The sequence below is a fragment of the Ziziphus jujuba genome, chromosome 3 (assembly GCF_031755915.1).
Source record: "Ziziphus jujuba cultivar Dongzao chromosome 3, ASM3175591v1".
NCBI classification, from domain to species: domain Eukaryota; kingdom Viridiplantae; phylum Streptophyta; class Magnoliopsida; order Rosales; family Rhamnaceae; genus Ziziphus; species Ziziphus jujuba.
In genome coordinates this window covers 17,271,917-17,299,000 of record NC_083381.1, presented here as the reverse complement: position 1 = coordinate 17,299,000, position 27,084 = coordinate 17,271,917, and the positions used below count along the sequence as shown (strand labels likewise).

General features: G+C 28.1%; 5 protein-coding genes across 5 annotated transcripts; all 5 read right to left on the bottom strand.

Moving 5' to 3' along the window:
* Positions 1 to 7,932: 7,932 nt before the first annotated feature.
* Positions 7,933 to 8,869, bottom strand: LOC125423545 (self-incompatibility protein S1). The gene has a single exon (XM_048478122.2). It carries the CDS (start codon positions 8,788 to 8,790, stop codon positions 8,365 to 8,367), a length of 426 nt encoding a protein of 141 aa, XP_048334079.1. The 5' UTR covers positions 8,791 to 8,869; the 3' UTR covers positions 7,933 to 8,364.
* Positions 8,870 to 12,897: 4,028 nt separating this feature from the next.
* LOC132803115 (S-protein homolog 24-like) lies at positions 12,898 to 13,305 on the bottom strand. The gene has a single exon (XM_060815367.1). It carries the CDS (start codon positions 13,303 to 13,305, stop codon positions 12,898 to 12,900), a length of 408 nt encoding a protein of 135 aa, XP_060671350.1.
* A 4,922-nt stretch (positions 13,306 to 18,227) lies between these two features.
* LOC112492279 (S-protein homolog 5) lies at positions 18,228 to 18,830 on the bottom strand. The gene has a single exon (XM_025075473.3). The coding sequence runs from the start codon at positions 18,774 to 18,776 to the stop codon at positions 18,369 to 18,371; it is 408 nt and encodes a 135-aa protein (XP_024931241.3). The 5' UTR covers positions 18,777 to 18,830; the 3' UTR covers positions 18,228 to 18,368.
* A 2,382-nt stretch (positions 18,831 to 21,212) lies between these two features.
* Positions 21,213 to 22,316, bottom strand: LOC107422552 (S-protein homolog 5). Its single transcript, XM_016032014.3, has 2 exons — positions 22,012 to 22,316; positions 21,213 to 21,279 (listed from the first exon to the last, which is right to left on the bottom strand). The coding sequence occupies exons 1-2, from the start codon at positions 22,314 to 22,316 to the stop codon at positions 21,213 to 21,215; spliced, it is 372 nt and encodes a 123-aa protein (XP_015887500.3).
* Positions 22,317 to 23,633: 1,317 nt separating this feature from the next.
* Positions 23,634 to 24,044, bottom strand: LOC107422551 (S-protein homolog 24). The gene has a single exon (XM_016032013.3). It carries the CDS (start codon positions 24,042 to 24,044, stop codon positions 23,634 to 23,636), a length of 411 nt encoding a protein of 136 aa, XP_015887499.3.
* Between the last annotated feature and the right edge of the window lie 3,040 nt (positions 24,045 to 27,084).

Here is a 27,084-nt window from a genome sequence, read left to right as displayed (position 1 = left end):
GAATATTCAAACATCTTAATTATTGTGTGTATGCATATCTTTTTTTGTTTAAAATTGTGTATGCATAATATATATATATATATATATATACATATGGATACCTGAAGAGAGTAATTCAACAAATATATATATATATATATACACATGATGAAAGCATCTTGTGTTTTGAGGTTAATTTCATCTATCACAAACAAAAGTCAAGGAAGATGTACTTATAAATTAACTGCATGGTGAAATTCGAAACCATATATACTTTGATCATTATGGTAAACATTTTATCTTTTATGTTTAATTATTTTTTAGTTGGAAAAAATTGAGAGGCAAGGGATGAGGATTATTAGTCTCTATTTTCCTATCCAACCATTGCTATAATCACACCTCATTTTAAAAGTAGTTTCTTTTCAGTTTATTTTATTTTGTGGTTAATGTTTTTAAAATAAGATGATATGATATCATCAATGGACATGAATGTGGCAGACTATCCGAACTCTAACCCTTGAGGTCCTATTTGGAAAATATCAAACTTTTGAAAAAAAAAAAACTGATTCTTATTAATAATTTTTTTGCGAATTATTTTTTGGAAATTAGGTTTGATTTGGTATTATTATAGCTTCTAAAAGATATTAACTTTAGTTGTGTTGAAAAAAGAATCAGTACAGTATTTGGTAAACCGGTTTTTCAAAATTAATGTTAGTTTTAAAATCAACATTTAAGCATATAATAAATAATAATATTCAATTATAGACATTGTATATCCTTGGTAAAATCAACATTTAAGCATAAAATAAATAACAATGTTTAATTATGGACATTGTATATCCTTGGTAGTAATATTATCAAGATTGTAAAAAAATTTCTTATTTTTGTTACTACATGTAATATGGCTAAACAATCATATAAAATAATAATTTTTTGTTCACCATAACTATATGAAATGGAATATGTAACAGCCCAGCCCAGACCACCCGCATGCAGATATTGTCCGTTTTGGGCCTAGTCCGTACGATTTTGTCAAAACGCGTCTGCAAGGGAAAGGTATCCACATGCTTATAAACCATGCTTCGTTCCCCTTTCCAACCGATGTGGGATCTCACAATCCTTCCCCCTTGGGGCCCAGCGTCCTCGCTAGCACACCGATCCGGGTACTGGCTCTGATACCATCTATAACAAACAGCCCAGCCCAGACCACCCTCATGCAGATATTGTCCGTTTTGGGTCCAGCCCGCACGGTTTTGTCAAAACACGTTTGCAAGGGAAAGGTATCCATACGCTTATAAGCCATGCTTCGTTCCCCTTTCCAACTGATGTAGGATCTCACAGAATATATATAAATAAATAAATAAATGTATATGGGCCTTATTTGATATAGTTTTTGAGAAGCAGGAAACAGCTTTCACGGCTCAAAAACTACTTTTAGGAGTGTTAGACAATTTTTTTTTAAGTCTCCAAAAAAAGCATTTAACCAATGCCAACAAAGAATACCTCCCTTCAGAAGCATTTTTGTAGAATTAGAAAAAGAAACAAAAATAGAGACCAAAGTTATGCCAAACGTGTTTAGTGTATCAAAGCTCATTTATTATAAAACTAGAAATTAGGGGGAAATTTAGTTTTATTTATTAGGATTAAAATTGGTAATTTAGTGATATTCAACCGGAGAAGCTAAATTCAAAGTCTAAAAGACTTTTTTGATGCTTCTCAAAATTAGTTTTTAGATCATTTAAATTCTCATAGAATTAATTTTTTTTTTTAATTTTACAAAATACGTAAGTAAGCTTTAGATTATTTTATAATGAGTTTTGAGGCCCTAGAAGCAATCCCAAATGGGGCCTTAGCTTTCCTTCAGTAATGTTTGGTAGTAATAGGAATGTTAGAATTTGAATATAACAAGTTGTATGGTGAATTATCCAAAATTTTCAAATTTTATCAGGTTTGACCAAATAGATCATGTGTGGATCCAAAAGTTGACTTTTATATGATTAAGTTTTGATTTTGACTATTATATAGTTACGTAGAAATTCTTGATATGAGTTCATAGATTGACGAGACTCTTCATTCTAATTTACAACTAGAAAGATTTGGATATGTGAATGATATGCTTTAATTAAGAATATGGATACCATTATTAGTATTGTTTAAAAAGGAAATGTGTGTGTATACATACATGGGTACAAGCTTGTTTGAGAGAAATAACAAATAGAATACCCAAAGTCACCCCAAACCCAATTTGCGCTTCCTCTCTTGTAGAGTCGTCGGCAGCACACATTTATTGTGCAACCCGACTAATTGCTTCCAAATCAACCAATATCTTGCCTCATCATACCCACCATGAGAGAACACACCCTTGAGCTGCCATTTTGCTAGAAAATCACATTGGAAACCAAACTATGCATTATATCGGCTGATTTTCCATCGAGGATCAAATCTCTTCGATCATCAAAATTTGACCGATTTCAGGCTGTGGATAGGTCTCTACCCCCCAATTCGAACATCTTAGGTCTATTTTAAGGCTCTGCCCTGTTCTTGCCAATTTAGGAGATCTATCAACAAAAAGATTAGTCTGAACTTTGATTTCATTTTTTAATCAATGTCGACATTGTTGGATCTAGGTTAGTATAGCATCATTCATACCCATTTCATAGGTTTTCCATTGATATATGGTTTGTCAATTGTAAGTGAATATTGAGTAATGATTTAATTTGGATCAATTTATGTAAATATCCTATGAAATTGAACAATCTAGGACTAAATTCTTGATGTTAATAGATTCTTAGTGACTATTACTTATAATAAAAGTTCTATTTCTTAAAATTGACCATATGTTTAAAAACTCAAAATTTTAATGCTAGGTCTAATGGGTCCATAATGTAACTGGATCCTTTATGATCAATTTCTGTAATTTTAAAGTTGTGAAATTAATTTTAGGACCTTAGACATATACCAATGTCTTCAGTTAAATTTTGAAAGCTAAGAAATATTTTTGTTATATTTTAGGCACTCATATTCAAGGACAAAATAGATCTAGTTCCCAACACACCTTAGCTGGAAGTTCAAAAAAGCTCACTTATGAAGAAAATCTCGTTGGGCACTTGGCTCAGTCGCTTGAAAAAGTGTGTGTTTTTAGGCCTTTTGTTGAACAGGCTTGAAGACTTGGTGTAGTATGTTACAATGGCTCTAAAGAACCTATTGCAACTTATTTTGGCTAACTGATATGGAAAAGTTCTTTGACGAGAGTATGGAGTGCCAAAATAAGGACAAGATCAAAATAACAACTAACTTTATGCTTGAAGGGGATACAAGGAGCCGTGGATGATTGAGAAGACTAGAGGCAACATACACATAGTTCAAGACTAATTTTCATACCTAGTATTGTCCTTCTACATACAATTAGATGAAGAAACAAGACTTGAATAGGCTAACTAAGGGCATAGGAGCTATCAAAAGTTTTACCTCTATATGATTCCTAATGATATTAGCAAAAAGAGGAGGTTTTTGGATGGCTTGAATGAGCACATAGCTTTAAGTATCTTGAGAGCAACCCACCCTTCATATGAGTAGTTAAGAGATATTGCTCTAGAGGTGGAGAGACAAACTTTAATGCATAGGTTTAAGCACCAACAGTTTGATAATATGTCTGTAAAGGCCCCTTGTTAAAGATCATCTTAGAGGAATAGTTTCAACATAAGGTCATCAAGTAATTAGTGTACCTCAAGGACATGTCACATATAGAGTTAGCTAGAGATCAAAGCAATAATTGTTGTCAAAGATTAGTATATCCTGGTGTTTGGGCTTTTTGTATTACGCATGGTAAATATCACACTGATCGATGCCAGTAGATAGGTAGTTGTTTCATCATGGGCAAATGACCATTTTAGGAGGGTTTGCCTTTATTTGATGCATAGAGAGATTGAAGCCTCTCGATTTAGTGCTCAAATTTAGTAAACTACTTTGTCACAGGGGACAGAGTGTACAAACTGGCTAAACCACAAATGGTTCTATAGATAGTAGGTAATAGTCTATACGTGTGACTACGGCTAGAGGCCAAAGTGGACGAGCAACAGGTAGAGGCAAGGTGTTTGCTATAACCCAGCAAGATGATTAGACCACCCTTGATGTCGTGATAGCTAGTTTATCTATGTTTGGCAGTGATTGACATGCTCTTATTAACCTAAAGACCACTCACTCTTTTGTTTTATGTGAATATGTTGCACGAGTTTAGATGATTCAGTTCCTTTGGAGAGTTACTTAGATATTTCCACTACCACAGTATAATATTTATGGCTTAGTCAGATGTTCTATGGTAGTTTTTTTTTTTTCTATATTCAAGGTCAATAGATAAAGGTATACTTGATTCTTTTAGACACTCCAAAGGTTGAATGTGTGATGTGATTCCGCCCGTGCCAGTTTAACCGACTACTTGCTAGGGTACGGGTCTTATACAAATAAATATGGAGCCAATCACTAGGGCACAAGTTAAGAAATTTAAGGACAACTTGGCTAGCTTTATTTATGGAGTGATTCAATCTCAAGAGGACATGACAATACCTAAAGATACAAGACCCAGCCTCCAAGTGGTGGAGACCGATATGGATCCGGGTAGCTATTTTCGTGCAAATTTGGACTCCGGGCAGCAAAGAATGGTTCTAACAATTCATGAATTCAATGAATATCATTAAGAGGACATGGAATCCAAGCAAAGCAGAATCAAAAGCATCTAAAAAGGACTTGTACGGATAGCCTCTCAATTTGGCCAAAAATGTGCTGTTTTGCTGCTAGCTTTGACTTTTCTTCTTATTTGACTTATTCCAATCAAGGGGCAACATGTGGGAATCAGTATTAATCATATTTGGCATCCTAAATGGCATATGAAAGCTGATTTGGAGCCCAAACAAGCTAAAAATTTGTCAAAAATACTTTAGTAGTCAAACTAGTCAACTAGTTTCCTAATTTGATTTTGATTTTTCGTTTTAGAAAATTGGTCTTTTATTTTGATTTTTATTTATTTATTTACTGGACAAATAAGTTTAGGAAAATTATTATTTTAGTATTTCAATTGTAAATTAATTAATTCCTAATTCAAAATAAAAAAATTAATTAATCCAAATTAGTTTAGGAAACTAAGAAAAATTAGGCACTTTCCTTTTTTCTAGTTTCTTTTTCTCTACTTTCTTTTTCTCAATACTTTGTGTCCAGTTTTGAATTAATTTTTTAGGGCTTTTGCTTTGTAATCTTAGCCTATTCAAAGGCTTATTTTCAATGTTACTCAAGCTTGAATTTTATACAGAAATTTATTTGTGAGATTAAATTCTCTTTGTTCTCTTTGAACACCTAAAATACCATTAGTGAATAAGTGTTTTAGTTTTGACTTATCAATAGTATTTCCATCATCTATTATGGCATCCTCATTATATACTAAAGTTTTTAATCACAGACTGATTAGGGGTTAAGGTGACCATTAGAACTTTAATATAATTAGATCCGGGCTAATAAAATATGACTTTAAGCGCAAGTCGTCCTAGGTTCGTATCAATGTGACTTTTAGGATAGATTGACTTGTTTCAAACTATGCTTGACTAGCTTCAAACTATATTTTAATGGTCTGTTTTCACATGGAAGTGATATTCCGATGATTAGTTTACTAGTAGTAGTATTTTATAGAGCACAAAAGCAACCACCCTTAGGTTTAATTTCTATCATAACTACAAGACACTTACTTTAAAAAGGGTGTACCAAATGTTTAAATCATGTGGTTCACACATAAGTCAGTGAAGAAAAGTTAGAGGATGTGTCAATTATGAAGGACTTTCCAAATGTATTTTCTAGTATGCTTCTAGCTATACCTTAAGAAAGAGAACAATACCATTTGATTGATTCGGTACAGCTCATATTTCCTTACCACGTTATAGAATGGACTCAAATGAGTTGAATAATTAATTAATCAATTAAAAGTGTTGGCAGAATAGGAATTTACCCACCTAGTGTCTCAACTTAGGGAACACCAGTGTTTATGAAAAAGAAAGATAACACTTGAAGGTTAAGTATAGATTATAGATAATCAAACAAAGTTACTACCTGTAATAAATTCCCCGTACCCTAAAGTAATGACCTGTTTGATCAACTTCAAAATGCTAAAATGTTCTCCAAGATTTATTTAATGTTACGATACCATCAATTAAGGATCAAAAAATCAAATATTCTCAAGATAACATTCAAAACCTGGTATGAGCATTTTGAATTTCTAATAATGTTTTTTGAACTGAACAATACTCTATAGCTTTTATGTATTTAATAAACTGAGTTTTATGTATATTTTTTAACCTGATTTGTTATTGTCTGCGTAGATGGTATTTTGGTATACTTTAAGAATAAAGCAATGAATTTGGTTGGATCAAGTGGGATTGTTTTGTAATATGGTTTTTGATGACAGTATTTATATATATTTTTGAAAAAATGAAGCAGTATTGAATTGGAAATGACCTATTGGTATAACTGATAAGTGAAGTGCCAAATATTCTAAGTTTAACGAGATACTATTACTGTCGACTCTTGAATAATTTTCTAAAATTGTGGAACCAAGTCTAATATTGGACTGGAATTGGGTCAAATTTGAATGACAGGTGTAACCAGAACTTTCAAAAGTTGAAGATTAACTTCAGCTCTTGTTTTGATTTTACCCGAAAGGAATGAAAGGTTTGTCGTATACGGTAATACTTCCAATAAAAGATTGGATTATGTGTTGATGCAACGTGATAGGATAGTTGCTTAAAGCTTATGCTTTAACACAATTAGAAAAGATATAAGTTTTAGATTCTCCGCGTGTGCGTGTGTGTGTATTTTATTCCTTTGTTCTTTTTTTTTTTTTTTTTTTTTTTTTTTTGGTCAATACCACGTATTAAATCTATATTATGCTGCGGTACCCGTGGAACGTAAAATTATTGTACTTGGGAAGGAATATCCTCCAATATATACATACCTACGGGATAAACCTGGCTTTATTGGTGGCTTTCTGATAGCGTTTGACGCATATTAATCATTTAGTTGGTCTTGTCCACAGATATGTTTTTATCATCTTTCCCAAGGTTATCGTGCTGGCTGTACTTTCCATCAGAAATATTTTTGTTAATCTTTTAAATAATACATTATTCGAAGTAAACAAATCAAATGCCATTGCAGAGATTGCCAATATTGCCCTTGTCTTCGGAATCTTTCGTTACGATTTACTACTTTAAAAAAAAATATTTCTTTTTTTTTTTTTTTTTTTTGGCTCAAAGAATATTTCATTATGATTGAGATATTGAACGTCAATATTTATAATTATTTAACGCTGCACATATATTTTTATTATTTTTATTTTGATATTGTATAAGATTATAAAACTTTATTTTAAAAAAATTACTCAGAGATAGCAAAGCCTAACAATTACATGCATGTAATATTTTATTCCCTTGGATATGGCAGTGATACTACGACTATATATATATATATTTTTTTTTTTTTTTTGGGGGGCCCTCATAAATATATATTTGCAAGAAAAAAATACAGTGGTCACGGAATATCAACTCGTACCTTTAATATATGGGTGAGACCTATTTAGACGATAGATTCCAGATATATTAAATGTAGGAGGTAATAATTTGGAAATAGAAGAAATTTACTCATATTTGCATAAACATAGTTATGTACCATGATAAAATTCTTTTTTGACTAAACATGGTCAAATTCTATGTGATTAATATTTACGGATCATCCATATATATCACCTACATTAATTTTGAAGGATATGACATTAACGTGATATTTTGGTCAATTTATGAAGAAACTGGAACAAAGGGTCAAAGAGGAAATTTCATTCCAAGCTAAAAGATAATGGAAGACATCTTATTGTTTTCGCATATCCACTTTCTTCTTAGAGACCAGAGGTTCCCAATTAGTTTGAATTTGCCAATAAAAGGAGTAGTTCTTTTTTCATTTTTTTATTTATTGGTCATTTTCCTGTACCAGTGTGGCACATCATTTAATGGTAGCTAATGTTTTCTAGACTAAAGAGAAAATGGCATATGATTCCGAGACCCCAAAGCCCATAGTATGAGTGTAGCTCATCACCAATCAACTTCACTCGTCTATATATATATATATATATATTCTGCCAGGACATTTTAACCCAATTTTTTTTTCTTACACCAAAATTTCACATAGTTTAAAAAACATAACAGGAAGAGGAAATTGAAACAAAAATACAAATTCTTGCCCTTTTTTGACACCCTCCTATAATATGTATGAACATGAACTCCATGCACATACATATATTACATATATATATATATATATATATATATATATAAAATTTTTGTTTTAATTTGCAAAAAGCTATGACCAAGAGAAGTCCTTTTTCCAATTTACTTCATCGTTGCTAAAATAAAACCCCTCCTCTGTGACCAACCAAGAACACTTTCTTAAAGGACTACAACGATGGATATCTCTCGGCACTTTGAATGCTTCAAAGCTCTTCCTTCTTCGATCCCATTTCATGGTGCATATGAAATGTGTTGTGCCCCAGAAATTTGTCCTCAGTCTCCAGCTGAAATCGTCCCGTTCTTGCAGAGCTCGTCCACCAAGATCACTTTCGTCAGAAGTACACCAGATTACAAGAGGAAGAGAGGAATTGTCCGAAAAGCCATTGATTACTCGGACATCGTACTCGGTTCCATACAGATGCTGGGGTTGTAAGATGGAAATGAAAATGAGAAAGAAAGCAAGAGAGAAAATAAGCATGAAGGCGAAGAAAAATTTCATGGTAGTACTGTTTGGGGAAATGGAAAAAAGGGGTCGGTAGAGAATTGTCTTAACAAAGTTGAGGGGACATATAAAAAGGATAAAAAAAGTGTATTTGAGAAATACATATGGTAAGGGTCATAATGGCATGCCAACTTTTGGAATTACAGATCTGGTAATTTGATGGTCATTTATTCTTAATATCAAACATACTAATTACATTAATTAAATAAAGAAATACCCATATCTTGCATTAAAAATATATATATATATTTAGAAAGATAAATTCTGTCTTTGAAAGGACATCCCTGTAGTAAAAAGGTCTTATTATTTATCAACTAATAACTATAATCAACCTATATGATAGATTTTAATTTGAACATTTAATTTTATTATTTTTTATTTTAAATTTTTAATGTTGTGTACAGTATATAAAATGGCTATTTCTGATAAAATAGAAATACCTATTTATAGGAATTAGAAAAAAATAAATAAATATTCCTATTGATATGTTTGATTATGATCTTAAATTAGGTTCAATATTTAGTCTTTATAAATATTTTTTTCTCTCCAAACTTATCAAATTTGGTAAAAATTAATTAAAAATCAAAATTTCTAATTATTTATGCATTTTTAATTTATGATAACCAATATTGATTTGAATATATTTTAAATATAGTAAAAATATTTATCCTTGAAATGATAGAATAACTAGCAATTCTTAGATTTTTGAAAGAAATAACTATTTTTTGAAATAAGAGAATAAGTATTCCCATAGAATATATATTTTTAAAATTTAAAATCTATCAAATATAGTATTAATTAATCCTATAAAATAATTATTCTATTTCTATGTTTATTCGATATGCCAAATATACTCACTCTAAAAATAAACGATTTGATAATAATCAAATAAATTGTCATCTAATATTAAATCCTACTGATAATCGTTCATCACTTCATCGGTGATAATAAAGAGCATTTTTATGATAAAAGCTATTCTTTCTTCATATAATGATCCTCTTACCTCCAAGATCAAAAGAGAGAAAAAAAGATAAATTCCTTGTTATTATAATTCCTAAACTACATATACATCAAAATTAAATAAAACATTATATCACGGCAAAAAAGTACTATTAACACCTTTATATATATACCCTTGTTGTAGCTCACATGCAGATGTTTATATAGGAAGAAACAAACACCCATATCATTTCAACTAATTGTCATATCAATTATTGCCTAAAGGTAACAAACAATATTTTTTTAAACAAGTTATTTAATGAAGTACTGAGAAAAATATATAATATAGGGTTTTAGTATATGTCATCATTAATAAACAATTATCGTTCTACGTAATAAATTTTAATTAAATATTTAATTTTATTATTTTTATTTTAAAATTTAAATTCCTTTATAATAATTATCTAAATTATTATTGAATAGATTTTATTAATCAATAATCAATAATAATGATAAATAATATTTTTTTATAATTTATATGAAACCTACATTTGCCATCCTCTCTTTCTTATCTCCAATCTTGTCCCATCAACAAATTCATATATCATTTAAAATTTCACCTCATCTATCTTTATCTCTCCCTCCTTTGCTCCGTTTTGCTCTCATTTATTAACAATTATTTTATTTTTCCAAAAAAAGCTACCTTTGTCGTTTCTAGTATTTACCCTTCTTTTTTTTTCCCCTTCTTCTTTTAAACCCTGAGCCAATTAATAGCTTTAAAAAAAAAAAAAAAATTGAGGCTCATGCAAGGTCAATAATAAAAAATTGTCACGTGGGCAAACACTACTACTAATGTCAATGTCAAGCTACTTTCTATGTCCTCAACATCATATCGTATTTGAAATATATGCTTATACAAGTTGAGAATATTGAAATATTTCCACAATATTTGGTAGGATTTTCCCGACAAATGGTATAATTTCTCCTTCTTTTTTTTTTTTTGTTTTTGGTTGTTTTTCTTTGTAGATTCAAAGCAATTGGTAATTAACTAAAAATCCAACAAAATAGGTAGACAATATCTTTTTAGCAATAATTTTAAAAAAATGATTGATTGTGCATGCGAGGGGAATTTAACACCGGATCGATACAGATAGAATTTTATATGTACCTATACCTAATTGTGCCGTACTTTTTTAATATTTTAAAAAATTTAGGTAAATTATACCTATATGATCAACGCAACTTGTTTTAACTCCAACTTATGTCTTCTTCTTTTTTTTTTTTTTTAATTCCAAGTTATACTTATTTTTTATTATTATTATAATTTATAAAAAAAAAAATCTTATATTTTAGTATCTCGAATCAACTGAATTAATATTACTTGACAAACTATACTTTGTTTAAAAAAAAAAAAAATTCTCAGAACTATTTTTCTTCTTTTTAAATCTATTAACAAATTTGAATTTCAATGTCCAAAATTTAATCAATTTGAAAAATAATTAATCAATGGGGTGATATCTAGGCTTTATTTTTTCTTTTTCATAAATTTTGAAAATAAATTGATGTGCTAATAGCATAAAAATATTAATAGGTTGAGGATGGAAATAAATCAAAACAATTTACCATGTTATATGTTTTTGTTGAATTATATAAATATGTTAATATAAATGATATGGTGACAGATTTATGGAAAAGTACTGTAAAACAACATCTACAGTATTAGATTTGGATATATTTTGTAATTTAATGATTGTAAAATAATTGTCCTTACAATTTTTTTTTTTTATACATATTTTACTATATCAAAACATAAGTTATAAAGGAATTGAAAGTTTCTTCAAAATAAACAAGTAAACAAATAAAGGAATTGAAAGTAGTAGCTTATAAACGGGATCGAGTTTCGTTTTCTCTTGTGAGTATAGGCATAACAATGTTAATTCCATGACAAGTCGACAACTATGAAATAAAGAATTATCATTGATCTAATAATTGATTTAGATAAAGTAGTTCCTAAAAGTGGATGGGCACTATACAAATCCAGCCCAATAATTTCCAAAGGATAAAGCACTTAGCCCTGCTTTGATTTGTTAAAAAGCCCCCCATGTTGGCAATAAAAATCAAGATAAAGATAACTATAAGGCCCACGATTGAACATAATAAAATTATATGATTGGGGAGAATCCCTTTTCTTTTTCCTTGATAATCAACTAATTCATTTCAATTTGTATATAAGCCAACCTACCTTATCCCACTTTTCCTTTTATACATACAGCAACTCCCTGCCAAACAAAGCCAAGAAAGAAAAAACAAATAGAAAAGAAAACGAAATATATGAAACATACAAAAATAAAAAAAGAAATAAAGATTTTATTCCACTGCATATCTTGTACAACAATTTTATATAATTTTTTTTTTTATTTCTTGCAATCTTTAGATGTATCCATTTATCTCTCCTTCTATCACATCGAGTAAATCTCATTAGAAGAACCTCAGTGATGGTCCTAGGTAGGAATTCTTGAGCCTTATATTGAATGCTTAGTTTGATACCAATTGTTTGGCAATATTTTATCTTCATTTTTTAATTAATTTTTTCTTATTGCCTTCCTATCCAAGTAAAATTATTTCAATTTTATTCACAAAAAAATAATAATAATAATATTTTTTTCCATTTGCATTCTCAATGAGATATGGGCTTTCGAGCAATTGGACTTCTTTATTGAAGATTTAAATTAAAGGCCTAAATAGATTCAAACTGGATCAAGGCCTGAACTTGGAGTGGGTTTTCTAACTTGGACAACTCCAATTTGTAGCAGCCCATTTGACATTTAGGAATGACTAGGCCGTGCTAAAAGTGGAAGAAAATATTCAGAACCCAACCTCTTCCAAACATAATTTAGTGAAAAAAAAAAAAAACAATGTGAACTTAATTATATTAGCATTTCTCACTCAGAAAAATCTTAATTGCATAGCATTGATTTCTCAGTTCATCAATATGCTTTTGAAAATAAAGTGGACAAAGGCAGAGACTTCAGAAAAATTTTGCTTTCCATGAAAGCAAACAGCCCCTCTGTTTTTTATTTCATATAATATATATATATATATATGTATACACAATATATATATATATATATATAGAGAGAGAGATACATTATAATAAAGTATTTTTCACTTAGGCCAATCAAATTGGTGAACATAATTATCAGCAGACTTGAGGTAAAGATACAATCCATCACGCATCACATGCCAAATACACTTATCATTACCGCACCTATTCAAATCTCTTTTAGCAACAAATATGTCAAAACGACCTTTCAAATCACCCGAACCCATATCACAGTAGAAAAGGGTGGTCCTCCATATATTCACATCGAATCTCCATTCGAAAACATCAGTATATGGCAGATCATGAACACCAAGATCATCATCTTTCGATTGGCAATGAAGATTCAAAGTCATGTTCTCTCCTAAAAAGTTGACTATCACTACATCGTACTTAGCAATAGCAGGTGATGAAAAAAACACTATTTGAGCTGTTGCGAGGATGAAAAAAACTTTCAGAGCAGTACCATCCATTATTTGTGTGTTTGTGTCTTTTTGGTTTGCGAATTGGTGGTTTTAGGTTTTCCAACAAGAAAAGTAAAAATTGATGCTTTTTGGGTTTTAACATTGCGATAGCTTTGGTGTTTAAATACAACAGAAGGGGAAAGGAAGTAAATAAAGCATCTAAGGTAACAATATCTTGCGTCTTTAAATTGAGTTAATAAGCACATTTCAAATTAAATTAGCGTAATCCTCTAAACATAGCTGTCCTGTTTGTTAATGGAATGAATTCAATTTACAAATACACAATATAATATACACTTTTTTACAAAACATTAATAAACCAAGTATTTCGGAAACTTGCCTACTTTTCCCGCCAACATTTCGGGTTATTACTATTATTGTTGTTGTTGTCCTTGTTGTTATTATTATTAATATTAATTATTAATTTTTTTGGAAAAATATATTTTTTTTTACCAAATTTTTTTTTAAAAAAAATGTAAACTTGAACAAGTTTGGTATGTAAAATAAATATAGAAATATATTAGTTATTGTACAATATTGTCTATTCCTATATTTGGTATATCTTTACCATATTCATTAAAAAACTAAATTTAGATAGTTTATCATGTAGTAGATATACATATATATATATATATATATATAAGTTGACTTTTTATGACTAAATTTGAATTTTCTTTATAAAAAGGTAAGTTTTGAATCAATTCAATATTCTTACCAAATATATTAATAGGAATAATTATTCTTTTTTCTTATTTTTATTTCCATAAATAGCTATTCTTATTTTAATAGGAATAATCATTTTGTAAACCAAATATTGTTCTTATTTAAACATTTTGTATTATTGATTATTAAGTATTATTTTATTTAATAAATCATATTATCTAAAAATTCAAAGGCCTCAATTATACAATTTGAGATATTGAAGACCTAATTGCATGTTAATGAAGTTGAGTTATAAATTGCATAAATGATAAATTTAAAAGTTGAGGGCTTAAATCATACAAATCTGAAAATTAAATATCAAAGTGTAATAAAAAAATATTACATACAATACATATGGATGGTCTATTTGTAATTAGATTAATTCGCATAAAATTTGAAACCTAAAAACATCTCTAATGGCAAATTATATTTTATCATTGACATTTTCAAATTTTGATTAAAGTATCTTCTTCAATAGTAAATTTGAATGTTAATATCAAATTTTAATATTGACTCTTCAGTAACATATGACAAAATATAACATTGATAAATATATATTTTATTAATTATATTATTATATTGGATTAGATCCTACTTCTTTTATCTTTAACCCAAAAAAAAAAAAAAATTAACAATTGAAAACTATATTTGTTGATACTCGAAATTATTCTCCCCTTTCTTTTGATCCTTTCCCTTTTAACAATTGAAAACTATTTTTTTTTTTACACCTTGATTTACACTGGCATTTCATAAACTTAAATTTCTATGTTTTAAGGTTGCATGTATAGATTTATTGAAAGATGGCCAGCTAAGTGCAACTTCAATATTCAATGCTGCCAACACACCTTCATTGCATGGTCTGTTGTCCCTTTCTTCTATCTTGCAATTTTTCCTTTTTACCTTTATTTCCTTACACGTGGCAGCTATGGTTTATGGGTTATTATGGATATTAACAATATTATTTACTGGGGTGAGGGTCCACTAATAAAGAAAAAGTGAATTGTATTTTCTGTGTCAAATTGATATCTTTTGCAATGTTCTATAGAAGAGCATATAAGACACAATTATATTATTTTTTGGCATTGCAGTGAAAAATGCAATATCATTAAAAGTACTCATATGACACAATTTCAAAATTCAAATCAATATTTGTTAAAAGTTTAATATATTAAAGTGCAATTAACCTTTAAAACATATATAGTTTAAATGGGAATTGGCAAAGTACCTTCTTACTTTCCTTAATTTTTTTCTCACACATTCTTTTTGTCTGGTCTATTGACATTAAACACCAAAACAAAATAATAAAAAAAGCCCAATCCAACTTATGTGCAGCCTATTTTTAAACTGGGGATAATTACAAGGACTTAGTTAGGAATGCCGGCCATATCAAAACAAAACAACAAAAACCCAAATTTGGTTTTATGACAAAATTTATTTTTCTAAAATTTTTAAAATGAAAATTTGCTCAACAGTGAAACTGAATAGCCAGCTAAATAACATATAACAACTGAAAAAGCACATATTTGAGTTTTCACTGTACAGATTCTCTAGTTCTTCATATTGCATCAACATTCTCTTGTACGCACTGGTAAGTTTTCGTTTTGAACAAAACAGAGAAGCGGTAATCACAGAAGAAACTGATTGTAAATTTCTGGAAGTATTCAAAAGACTTGAAAAAAAAAAAAAAAAAAAAGAAAAAAAAAAAAAAGAAAAATATAATTTTGTGACTTTACTATGAATTACATTATCAGGGTATAAGGTATAATATATTAGCATATATGCAAAAATGTGTACGAACTTTGTATTCTGTGTACATGATGACCTATTTGAGTCAGGAACAGAGGAATCATCTTTGCCATCAACAACTGACAGCTGAAGCTAAACATCAGCAAGATGCCATCAAACTTCATAATGGATATTTATATATATATATATATATATATGAATTTTTCAAAAAACATATATAGATTGCGTGGAAAAAAGTATATATATAATAAAACGTAGAAAGAAACCCCACCTTGCGATAATAGGCCGAAAGAAAGCATCACAAACCCCGACCCAGTAAACACAGAAAATAATAATAATAAAGAATAAAATAATACATCCAAGAGCCGCTACAATTAATTAATTTATTATTGTTGAAAGTAAGTTTCAATTTTTCTTTTCTTTTTTTTTTTTTTCTCGGCAGCATATGAAAATAAAAGAGAGAAAATCCAATTCATATATAGAATATACGACTAGTTTTTGAAAGAATGAAATTTTTAAAGGGAATTTTTAAAGGATTAGATGACTATAAAATCCAATTAAAGAGATAGTAAAACTTAAACCTACAGTTTTTAAAGCCATATACAGAATATAACTTATATAAATATACTGTTTTGATCGAGTTTGCTACCTAGTGCATCTTAATTATAGTTATCTAAAAGTAAAATCAGTAAATTATATATGCTACTATTAATTTAAATAGTAAATCAGTAAATTTTATTTTTATTTATAATAATAGAAACATATTAAGGGAAAATAATTTTTTTATTTTTGTTTAATTAAATTGTCATATATAAATAATAATGAATCTTTTTCTTTATAAAAAATGAAAATTTTGCTTTTTTTTTTAACCCTCTGTATAGTATTGTCCCGAATAAGTAGTCCACTGAATTAAAACTCTAATATATATAGAATAAATATTTGTATATTTTTAATTTAAATGTTTTTTTTAATTGTTTATTAAAATTTATTATTTTATTTGTAACAAAGGATAAGATACCAAAGTACAATTAACTTTTATGTTTATTCCCTTAAATTGTTGTTTATGAATACAGGACCCAAAAACCTTTTTTAGAGGAGGCACCATTGCATAATGAAACATCAATTGCTTTTTAAAGTGTGGTTTGGAAAAATATAATAATATAGGCAAAAATGTAACAAATTTAGCTATATTAGAACCCAAACAATTAGGATCTTCATTTAAACAATTTCTTTTTTTAGAAAAAGAAATATATGATTTTAAGGCTAACAAAACTATATATTTTGCAAATATATAAATTCAAACATGACCCTGATGATAAAATGAATATTTTATTTATAAATTTCCTTTCATAGTTATTCTAAATTTAACATATATTTTAAATATACAAAATTAACTAAAAAATAAGTTAAAAGATGAAAAATAAAAAATAAAAAATTTCATTCTTGTATTACAGAAAATTTTAATTAAAAACCAAAGATTTACATAAATTTCTTACATAATTACAACAAAATAAAACTAATTAAATAAAAATTATATTGCTCAAAAAGTATATTTTTAGTTATGATTATAGATTTATTTTCTATCAAATAGTAATTAACTAAACAAGATATGATTAAGAATTTGCTACTAAATATTATAAAATATAATATAATTTAAGTAAGTTAGATAGAAAAGTAAAATCAGATAAATTTGAAAATAATAAAGATATTTGCAAAAGTTAAAATAATAATAATAATAATAATAATAATAATAATAATGTAGAGAAAAGGAACAAATTTTAAAAAACATAAAATAAAATAAATAAAGCTTCACTTAGCTGGCCCAGGCACAAATGCTGGGAAATTACCAAAAAAGAGGCCACATATAAGGGTGTGGGCTCCAGGCATGTTAACTAGGGTAAATTAGTAAACTCATATAGAAAATTAAGAAAAAAATAAAAAGAAAAATATTTGAGGGGTCCACTTGCCACCTTGGACCTTATGTGGGATCGTCCCCAGAAAAGGCATGCACTACTCAATTTTTTTTTTTTTTATTATTTTGAATAAGCCATCTCTTTTGTGATTAAAATGCTATTCATCAGTCGTGGTTAATCTAAGTTTTTACATGGCAATTATTTTATATGGTAATTAATTGCTTGTCTAAAAAAAATTAATTTTTTATATTAAAATTTTAGTATAAAAATAAAATATAATTAAATATATTAAATTAGTATTTGATATTGTAGTAATAAATCTAATTAATGTTTATTATTAATGGTAATCATAAATAGCAAAACTCCTATTAGCAGTCCATTTCTCCTTTTAGGATTACTAGGCCATGGTAAAAGTGCAAGAAACTAATCAGAACCGAACCTTCTTCAAAACATAATCTCATTTAATAGAAGGAAAAAAAAAAAAAAAATGAAAGAAAGAATAGTGAGCTAGTGAGCTTAACTATTTATTAGCATTTCTCATACGAAAAATCTTAATCATGTAGCATTTCTCAGTTTATCAATTTGCTGCTGAAAATTAAATGGACAAAGGCAGAGAAAAATCAGAAAAAAAATTCTTTCCATGAAAACAAATGACCCTCTTTCTTTTTATTTCATATATTATATATATGGATACATAATATAAAGTTGTGTTCACTTAGGCCAATCAAACTGGTGAACATAATTACCTGCAGCTTTGATATAAAGATCCAATCCATCACGAGTCACAAGCCAAATACACTTCTCATAATTACACCTTTTCATATCTCTTTTAGCATCAAATACGTCAAAATGACCTTTCAAATCACCCCAACCCATATCACAGTAGAAAAGGGTGGTCCTCCATATATTCACGTTGAATCTCCATTCGAAAGATTCAGCATATGGCACATAATGAACACCAAGGTCATCATCTTTTGATTGGCAATGAAGATTCAGCGTTTTGTTCTCCCCTAAAATATTGATTATCACTACTTTGTATTTGGCCAGAACAGGTGTGAAAAAACCTATTTGTGATGAAATTGCTAGGATGACAGCAACTTTCAGAGCACTACTACCCATTATTTGTGTATTTGTGTATTTTTTGGCTCATGAATTGGTGGTTTTGGGTTTCCAAAAAATAAAAGATGGTTTTTGGGTTTTTACTAGGGCATAGTTTGATCTTTTAATACAACAAAAAGGGAAAAGGAAGTGACAAGTCAAGCATTTAAGGTGACATTATTTTGTGGCTTTGATTTGATATTGCATATCTCAAATTAAATGGAGATAATCTGTAAACTTAAAATGAATATATTCAGTTTAGAATTTGAAAGATATTAAAAATGTTTAAAAGTTTAGAGAAATTCGATTTACATTGTAAAAGAGTCCATACAATTTTAATGATATTTAATTCAGATTTTGATAAATTTTATTAAGTTCATTAAAATCTAGATATATTCAATTAGGACTTTGTAGAATTCTTTTAAAATATGGTAGTATTCACAAAGTCATTGATTTTAAAAAATTTTAAAAAATGATGGATTTTAATAGATTTGAAAGGATATTAACTGTGAAATTGTAAAGAAATTTGTCAATATGAAATCCAGTTTTAAACCCAGAGATTTCGTTGGATTCTTATAAAATTTTTATAGAGTTTGTAGAATTCCATAACAATCCATCAAATCTTTTAAAGTTTATACCTCATTTTAAATCTATCAAACTTTAAATTGAATACATCTCCCTTAGTCTATCTTGTTTTTCAATTGAATGAACTTAGTTTACAGATTACACGCATGCCTATTCAACCTAACTTCTAGTATTAAAAGGCCTAATCCAACTTGTACAGCCTATTTTTCAATTTGGGATCATTAAGGCAAAGACCCAAGTTCAGACATAACCTTCACAAAGGGAGATACTAAGTTCAATTTTATTTTATTTAACCTTTTATGGTCAATAATAAAAATGAACTAGATAATCCATTAAATCAAAATTCTGGTATATAGATCAAAACTTATCTCTCTCTCTCTCTCTATATATATATATATATATATATGTATATATTTATATGTAAAGATATAATAAAGTGCTTAACTCACGGTTTTATTGGCATTGTGGCAGACTGTATGAGCAATTTTTATTCAATTAATTATAATCAGTTAGATATTGAAGCTAATTAATCAAATTTGAAAAGAATATGTTTATGTTGCTTCTTAGTTTGCTTATTGATTAGATGATAATTTATAAATATGTAAGTAACTTATAAAGGGTTCTGAATTATTTGTTTTATCCTAAAAAGGGTCAAATTTGCCTTTGGATTATCATTAGCAAAACAGAGAACTAAATTTGGCTTGCGGAGAAAGCACAAGTTACAGGTTGTAAACTTGTAATCAAGTTTGAGATCCGGTTTGGAGTTTCAGGCATCAACGGTGGAACATATAAAAACAAAAATAAAAATAAAAAGTCATGTAGATTAGATTAAATTTAATCTTGACATTGGTTAAATCTAATGGATTGTGAATTATTATAGTAAAATGGAAGACTTTTGATGAGAACCTCTTATATATATTGTTTGGGCTATATTATTAATTTTCCAAATTAATATTTTAATATATTGAAATATTATTATTGGGAGATTAATTAAGAAGCTTTAATCCCACATTGATTTGAGATTTAGTGGTCATATAATTGTCACATGTATAAATTAAAATTTTGAAGTTGGAATGTTAAAAAAAAGTCTCACATCAAAAGTGTGTGAAGCAACTCAAAGTTCTCTACATATATAAACAGAAGCTTTATTGGTTTTGAGAAGGACATCTCTACACACCTCCACAAACGACTACAAAAATATAGACTAATTAGTTTATTCTCTTTAGAATTTATTTTCTCTAGTTTATTGTTCTCAGTTATTTTTAGTTGAAATTTTATTTTAAAATGTTCTAAAATTATTTTTTTAACTATTGTTTTTAGTTGAAATTTTATTTTAAAATATCCTAAACTTATTTTTTGTTAATACAATCGTTTGAGGAGTTTGATTCATTTGGCGCATATTTTTTATTTATTTATTTGGCTTTGATTTATTTGGCGCATATTTTTCTTTTATTTATTTGGAGCATATTTTTCTTTTATTTTTTTGAATTATTACAGGTTTGAAATGACACGTCTGGAAATTTAGGAGACAACAGATTATTGGAAATTTTCCAACATATATATATAATATTAAAAATCACTTTTTCTTCCAATAATAATCCAAAATTAAATCCACCCACTCGTATATATATATATATATATATATACACATAACACCCAATATCAATGTGTATACTTTTAAAGGTGGAAATTTGTTCAAATGAAAAAATACATAATCAGAATTTTGCGATACAATATTTCGGTAATTCTCTGATTAGTTTTCCTTATGAACAAAACGGAGGGAAGCGGCAAAAAAAACATAAACAAACTAACACAACCCACAAAAATATATATACATATATAAAACAATATAAAAATGTACAAACTCCTCTTCTATGTGCAAGATGACCTATTTGATTCAGGAACGGAGGAATCATCTTTGCCAATCAACAACTGACAGCTGAAGCAAAACATTAGCAAGATCTGATCAAACTTCATAATGGCTATTTTTTTTATATAATATATACTACAAGGATTTATCAAAGAATATATATAGATTTTGGGGGAAAAAAGGTAAGAAAAAATATGTGGAAACGTAGAATGAAACCCCATCTTTGCAGAGTTTTCCTCTGCAATTAGTTGTTGAATGGCAAAGAAAAATCGTTTTTTTCATAATAGGCCAAAAGAAGCATCTTGAACGTAAACAGACCAAGAAAAAAAAAAAATAATAACCATTAGTGATTATGAGTTCACTAATGGTTATTATTAATGGCCATAAATATCAAATTTGAGATGCCTAGGCCCAGCTAAATGTGCAAGAAACTTTTAAGTATCCAAATAAAATTTAAATAAAAAGAAAAAAAGAAAAAGACAAGAAAAAAGGTGAGCTTAACCATATTGGCATTTCCCATACGAGAAATCTCAATTATATAGAATTTCTCAGTTCGTCAATTCGCTGTTGAAAATAAAGTGAACAAAGGCGGAGAAAATAATAAAAACTTTCTTTCCATGAAAACGAACAACCTTCTTTGCTTTTATCTCATATATTATATTATATAGGTACATTATATTAAATTATTTTATTATTTTTTATTTAGGCCAATCAAATTGGTGAACATAGTTATGGGCAGCTTTGATATAAAGATCCAATCCCCCACGAGTTACAAGCCAAACACACTTCTGATTAGCGCACCTATTCATATCTCTTTTAGCAGCAAATATGTCAAAATGACCTCTCAAATTACCCCAACCCATATCACAGTAGAAAAGGGTGGTCCTCCATATATTCACATTGAATCTCCATTCGAAAAAGTCAGCATATGGCACATAATGAACACCAAGGTCATCATCTTTTGATTGGCAATGAAGATTCAGCGTTTCATTCTCCCCTAAAATGTTGACTATCACTACATTGTATTTGGCCAAAACAGGTGATAAAAACCCTATTTGTGATGCTAATGCAAGGATGATAGAAACTTTTAGAGCAGTACTACCCATTTTTTGTGTGTGTGTTTTTTAGGTTTGTTAATTGGTAGTTTTGGTTTTTCCAAAACCAAAAAGTGATGGTTTTTGGGTTTTTATTGGGATAGCTTGGTGTTTTAATACAACATAAAAGGAAAAGGAAGTGACAAGTCAAGCATTTAAAGTGACAATATCTTGTGGCTTTGATTTGAGATTTTTAAGCACATCTCAAATTAAATGAGGGTAATCCTCTAAACTTCTATCTTGTTTGTTAGTGGAATGAATTCAATTTATTTCCCAAAAAAAGAAAAAGAAAAATGGAATGAATTATTTATAGATTACACGCATTCAACCTAATTCCTAGTATTAAAGTGCCTAATCTAACTTGTGCAGCCCATTTTTAAGTTTGGGACCATTCAGCCGAAGGCCCAGGTTCAGAGCATCAACCTTATAAAGCAAAACTAAATAAATAAAATAAAATAAAATTTTATTTTTTATATTAAGCATACACATAATTAAAAGGCCAACTCTAATATTAATATATATATATATATATATATATACACACATTAAATATATATATATATATATATATATGGTGAGTTTCACCTAAATGCCATACAAAAGCACATGTTAGAGCATTTCTATTACGCTTTTTAAAGCCTCATATGAAAAGTTATATCTGTTTTTCCTAACTCCAATAGATTTTGTAAATTAAAGAAATTAAAATTAAGAGTGGGTTATGATCATTTTTATATATTTCTTTTAATAAATTCATTTATTTTTATATAATTTTCTATAAACAAATATAATTAAATTCACTAATTTATAATTTTATATTTAATTTTTCTTAATACTACTTTGCTATTTGGAGGGGAAAGAAACAGAAAAAAAGTTAAACATAATTATTTATGGAGAAATATAAAATAAATAATAATTATAAAAAATGTTACCAAAGTTCAATAGAAAAATCCCACTTTTTAGCTCTTTTTATTTTAAAAATTATGTTCTTTAAAAAAATAAAGAGCATTATTGGAAATCTTCTCAGAATTTTGCATGCAACTATAATTTGTAGGAGTTCCTTTGTCACAATTTAAATAGAATTCACCACCAGGTGATAACTTTTCCTCAAACAAACCTCTTCCAATCAAAATTATAATTAATATATATATACATAAATTTATATATATTTAAAAACAAAAAAAAAAAAACAAAAAAGTGAGCTTAACATGAACTTCGGAAAAATTTTCGTCCGATGAAAAGAAACGGTCCCCCTTTCCTTTTATTTCAAACATTAATATATGTATATATATATATATATATATATAGACACATATAATGTTATAAGTATTCTCACTTAGGCCAATCAAACTGGCAAACATAGTCATCAACATCTATGATGTAGAGATACAATACATCACGATTCACTCGCCAAACACACTTATCATCACCACATCTATTCATATCTCTTTTAGCAACAAATATGTCAAAATGGCCTTTCAAATCACCCGAACCCATATCACAGTGGTAGAGGGTGGTCTTCCATATATTCACATTGAAGCTCCAATTAAATGAGTTTGTATATGGCAGATCATGAGCACCAAGATCATCATCTTTGGATTGGCAATGAAGATTCAATATTGCATTTTCCCCCAAATAGTTTACTATCACTACGTTGAACTTTGTAAGAGCAGGTGAGAAAAGCCCTATTTGGTATGCAATTGCAAGGATGATATAAACTTTAAGAGCACTAGTACTACCCATTTTTTGTGTTTGTACTTTTTTGGTTTGTGAATTGATGGTCTTGGGTTTTTATTGGAAGGGCAATACCGAAGGTATCAGAATTTTTTTTTTTTTTTCAAAATTTTAATAATCAATGATGTTGTAATTTTATAATTGTGGTTAAATTAATATTTTTCAACATTCATAGAAAAATAAATCATTTAAAAGATAAATCACTAGATTGCAAAATTTTGATAAATAAATTTAATCGTTTTGAATTTATCCTTATTGGAATATTATTGGTGTCTAACTAATTCTAAGCATTAAAGGTAACAAAGTTTAGTATTACCAAAAAAAAGAAAAAAAAAAAAGACGGTAACAAAATCTGGTGGGTTTGATTTGTGATAATAAGGCACATCTCCGCCCATAAGTACATCCTCTAAATGTCTATTTTACTTGGCCATCTTGACAGAAATTTGTTCAGCAGTGGTATTGACTAGCCAGCTAAATACCATACGAAAACTGTGACTAGCTATCTAAATACTATATAAAAACTGGAAAGAAAAAAAAAGAAAAAAAAAACATAAATAATTAGAATTTTGCATCATAATATTTCGCATAAGAATTTACAAATTAAATATATTCACAATTTCACTTTAAATTGTACATGTTTTCTACTTGTTCACTCTGGTAATCTCTGACAAGCAGTAGTAACTTTTCCTTTTGACCAAAACAGAGAGAAGTGGTAAGCAAAGTTTTTTTTAAAAAAGAAAAAAAGTGTACATTTGTAGGAAATTTTCAGAAGACTAAGAAAAAAAAATGATCAATTTGTGACTTTAATATGAATTATTTTGACCAAAACTGACTACATATACAGGGTCCAATATATATATATATATATATATACCAATATAAAATATGTACAAACTTTCTATTCTATGTGCATGATGACCTATTTGATTCAGGAACAAAGGAATCATCTTTGCCGATCAACAAAGTGAAAATAAACATTTTAATGATAAATATTTAAATTATCAGTTGCTACATAAGTGTTTTTGGTGATTGTTCATCAATGATTTTACCGGTGATTGTTTATCAATTATTATAAAAAATATTTTTTCATCAGAATACTGCTATTTGTCAATGTTAGTAATAATCACCAACTTATATACAAATTTTAATTGGAGCATTTAATTTTAATATTTTTATATTAAAATTTTAATAATAATTATTTAAATTCTCATTTGTTGTAGATCACTATGACGATCATTCACTAATGATAATAAATAGTATTTTTCAATAAAAATTTTCTGCAATAATTAAATTCAAAATGCTTATATAGCAAATACTTATTGATTACATTTTTTCCTTGCTTTATTATTTTTGGTTTTTATGGAATTATAATTAGTTTTGATGGAAAGAGAGAGAAAGAGAGAGAGAGAGAAAAAAAAAAAAAAAAAAAAGGAGGGGGGAAAGAAAACTGATACACATTTAAGAATTGAAGATCTTGTCCTTCATATATATGATTAATTAATAAGCATATCTAAAGTTTTGATATAGCATTTAATAATTTTTTGGGAAAATACTCTCTACTCTTTTAGGAACCCTTGGTGTATTTGGTACTTTTACCACCTGAACTAAAATTTTTATCACATTGGCATTGCCACTGATACTATTCTTTTGCTGTCATTTTAATACAAATCTAAACAGCCATTAAAAGAAAGCTAATGGAATTCCTACATGTGCATCTCATGTGACCAAAACTAAGGGCATTTGAATGGAAGAAAAATTTAGGTCTGTGTTTCTATGTCTGATAAGCAAATAAATACGCCAAAATACATTGGTTTCCTTTTTCCTTCTTCTGTGTTCATATTTGACGGAGGATTTTTTTTTATTTTATTTTTTTTGGGGGGTATATATAACTGCTCTAAAAAGCACAAAAGGAAGCACCCACCAAGGGATCTACAAGGACGAGAAAGGTTCAGCCTCCTCTGCTATAGAAGACTGAAAAAGGAGCAATGCAACTAAGACTCTGTTCTACAGACCCTTCAAAGCTGAACTAAATTCCTTCTTTTACATCTTGATCTTCTTTTCAGAATAGTTTACCAGAGAATGTTTATGAATCGTTTCAAATTTCCTTCTTTTTTTTTTTTGATTAAAAAAAAAGAATAAATTCAAATTGTCATCAACAATAACTAATAACTTAATTCAAGTCTCCTATTAATTCCATTTTTTTTTCTCTCGCGTTTATCAGAATCCAGAAAGTTTATTTTTTTTTAAAAAAAAAAAAAAGATGAAAACAAGAGAAGAAAAAGAAAATAAAATTCATGTAAATGGCGATGGGAATGAGAAACTTAAAATCTCAGTTGTAATCTCCATCAGCAAATGGAAGTGCTGATGTCACTTAGGAAAATAAGAATTTTTCTTTTCATAGTTGTCCTTTGGAAGTATGGCATCCTCCTCTGTTTGCTCATTTTACCCATAATTTTTTAAGTTCTTGCTAGACCATGTTTGGTTTTATTCATATCTATATCTTTATTATGAGCAACAAAGAGCCATATATATTTACCCAAAAAAAAAAACAAAGAGCCATATATGGTATCAATCATATTTTCCAAGTCCATTTCTCCAATAACTTTTCTTCAAATATTCATTCCAATTTTAACCAAACTTCTATATAAATATCAAGGTAAACTACAGACACTCCCTTTTTAATTTTAAGCTTTTTCATATACACCATTCATGCTTTAAAAATTGCTAACATTTCCCTTGTAGTTTAAATTTTTTATTTGAAAAGATCCCCTACTATCTTTATCAATTAATTGATCATAACTATTCAATGCAATATGCAAATAAAAAAATGAAGTTAATTAGCAACACACCAAATAATAATAAATAAATAAAAAAAGTGACCCACTTCTTATTTCTTTAGAACATAAGAAAATATAGTTACCATATATATAATATATATATATATATATATATATATATATATATATATATATTGAAAAGATTATTATAGTCTTCCCCATTTATACTTCAACCTATAGATGCCAAAATTAACGTTGAACATATAAAATCC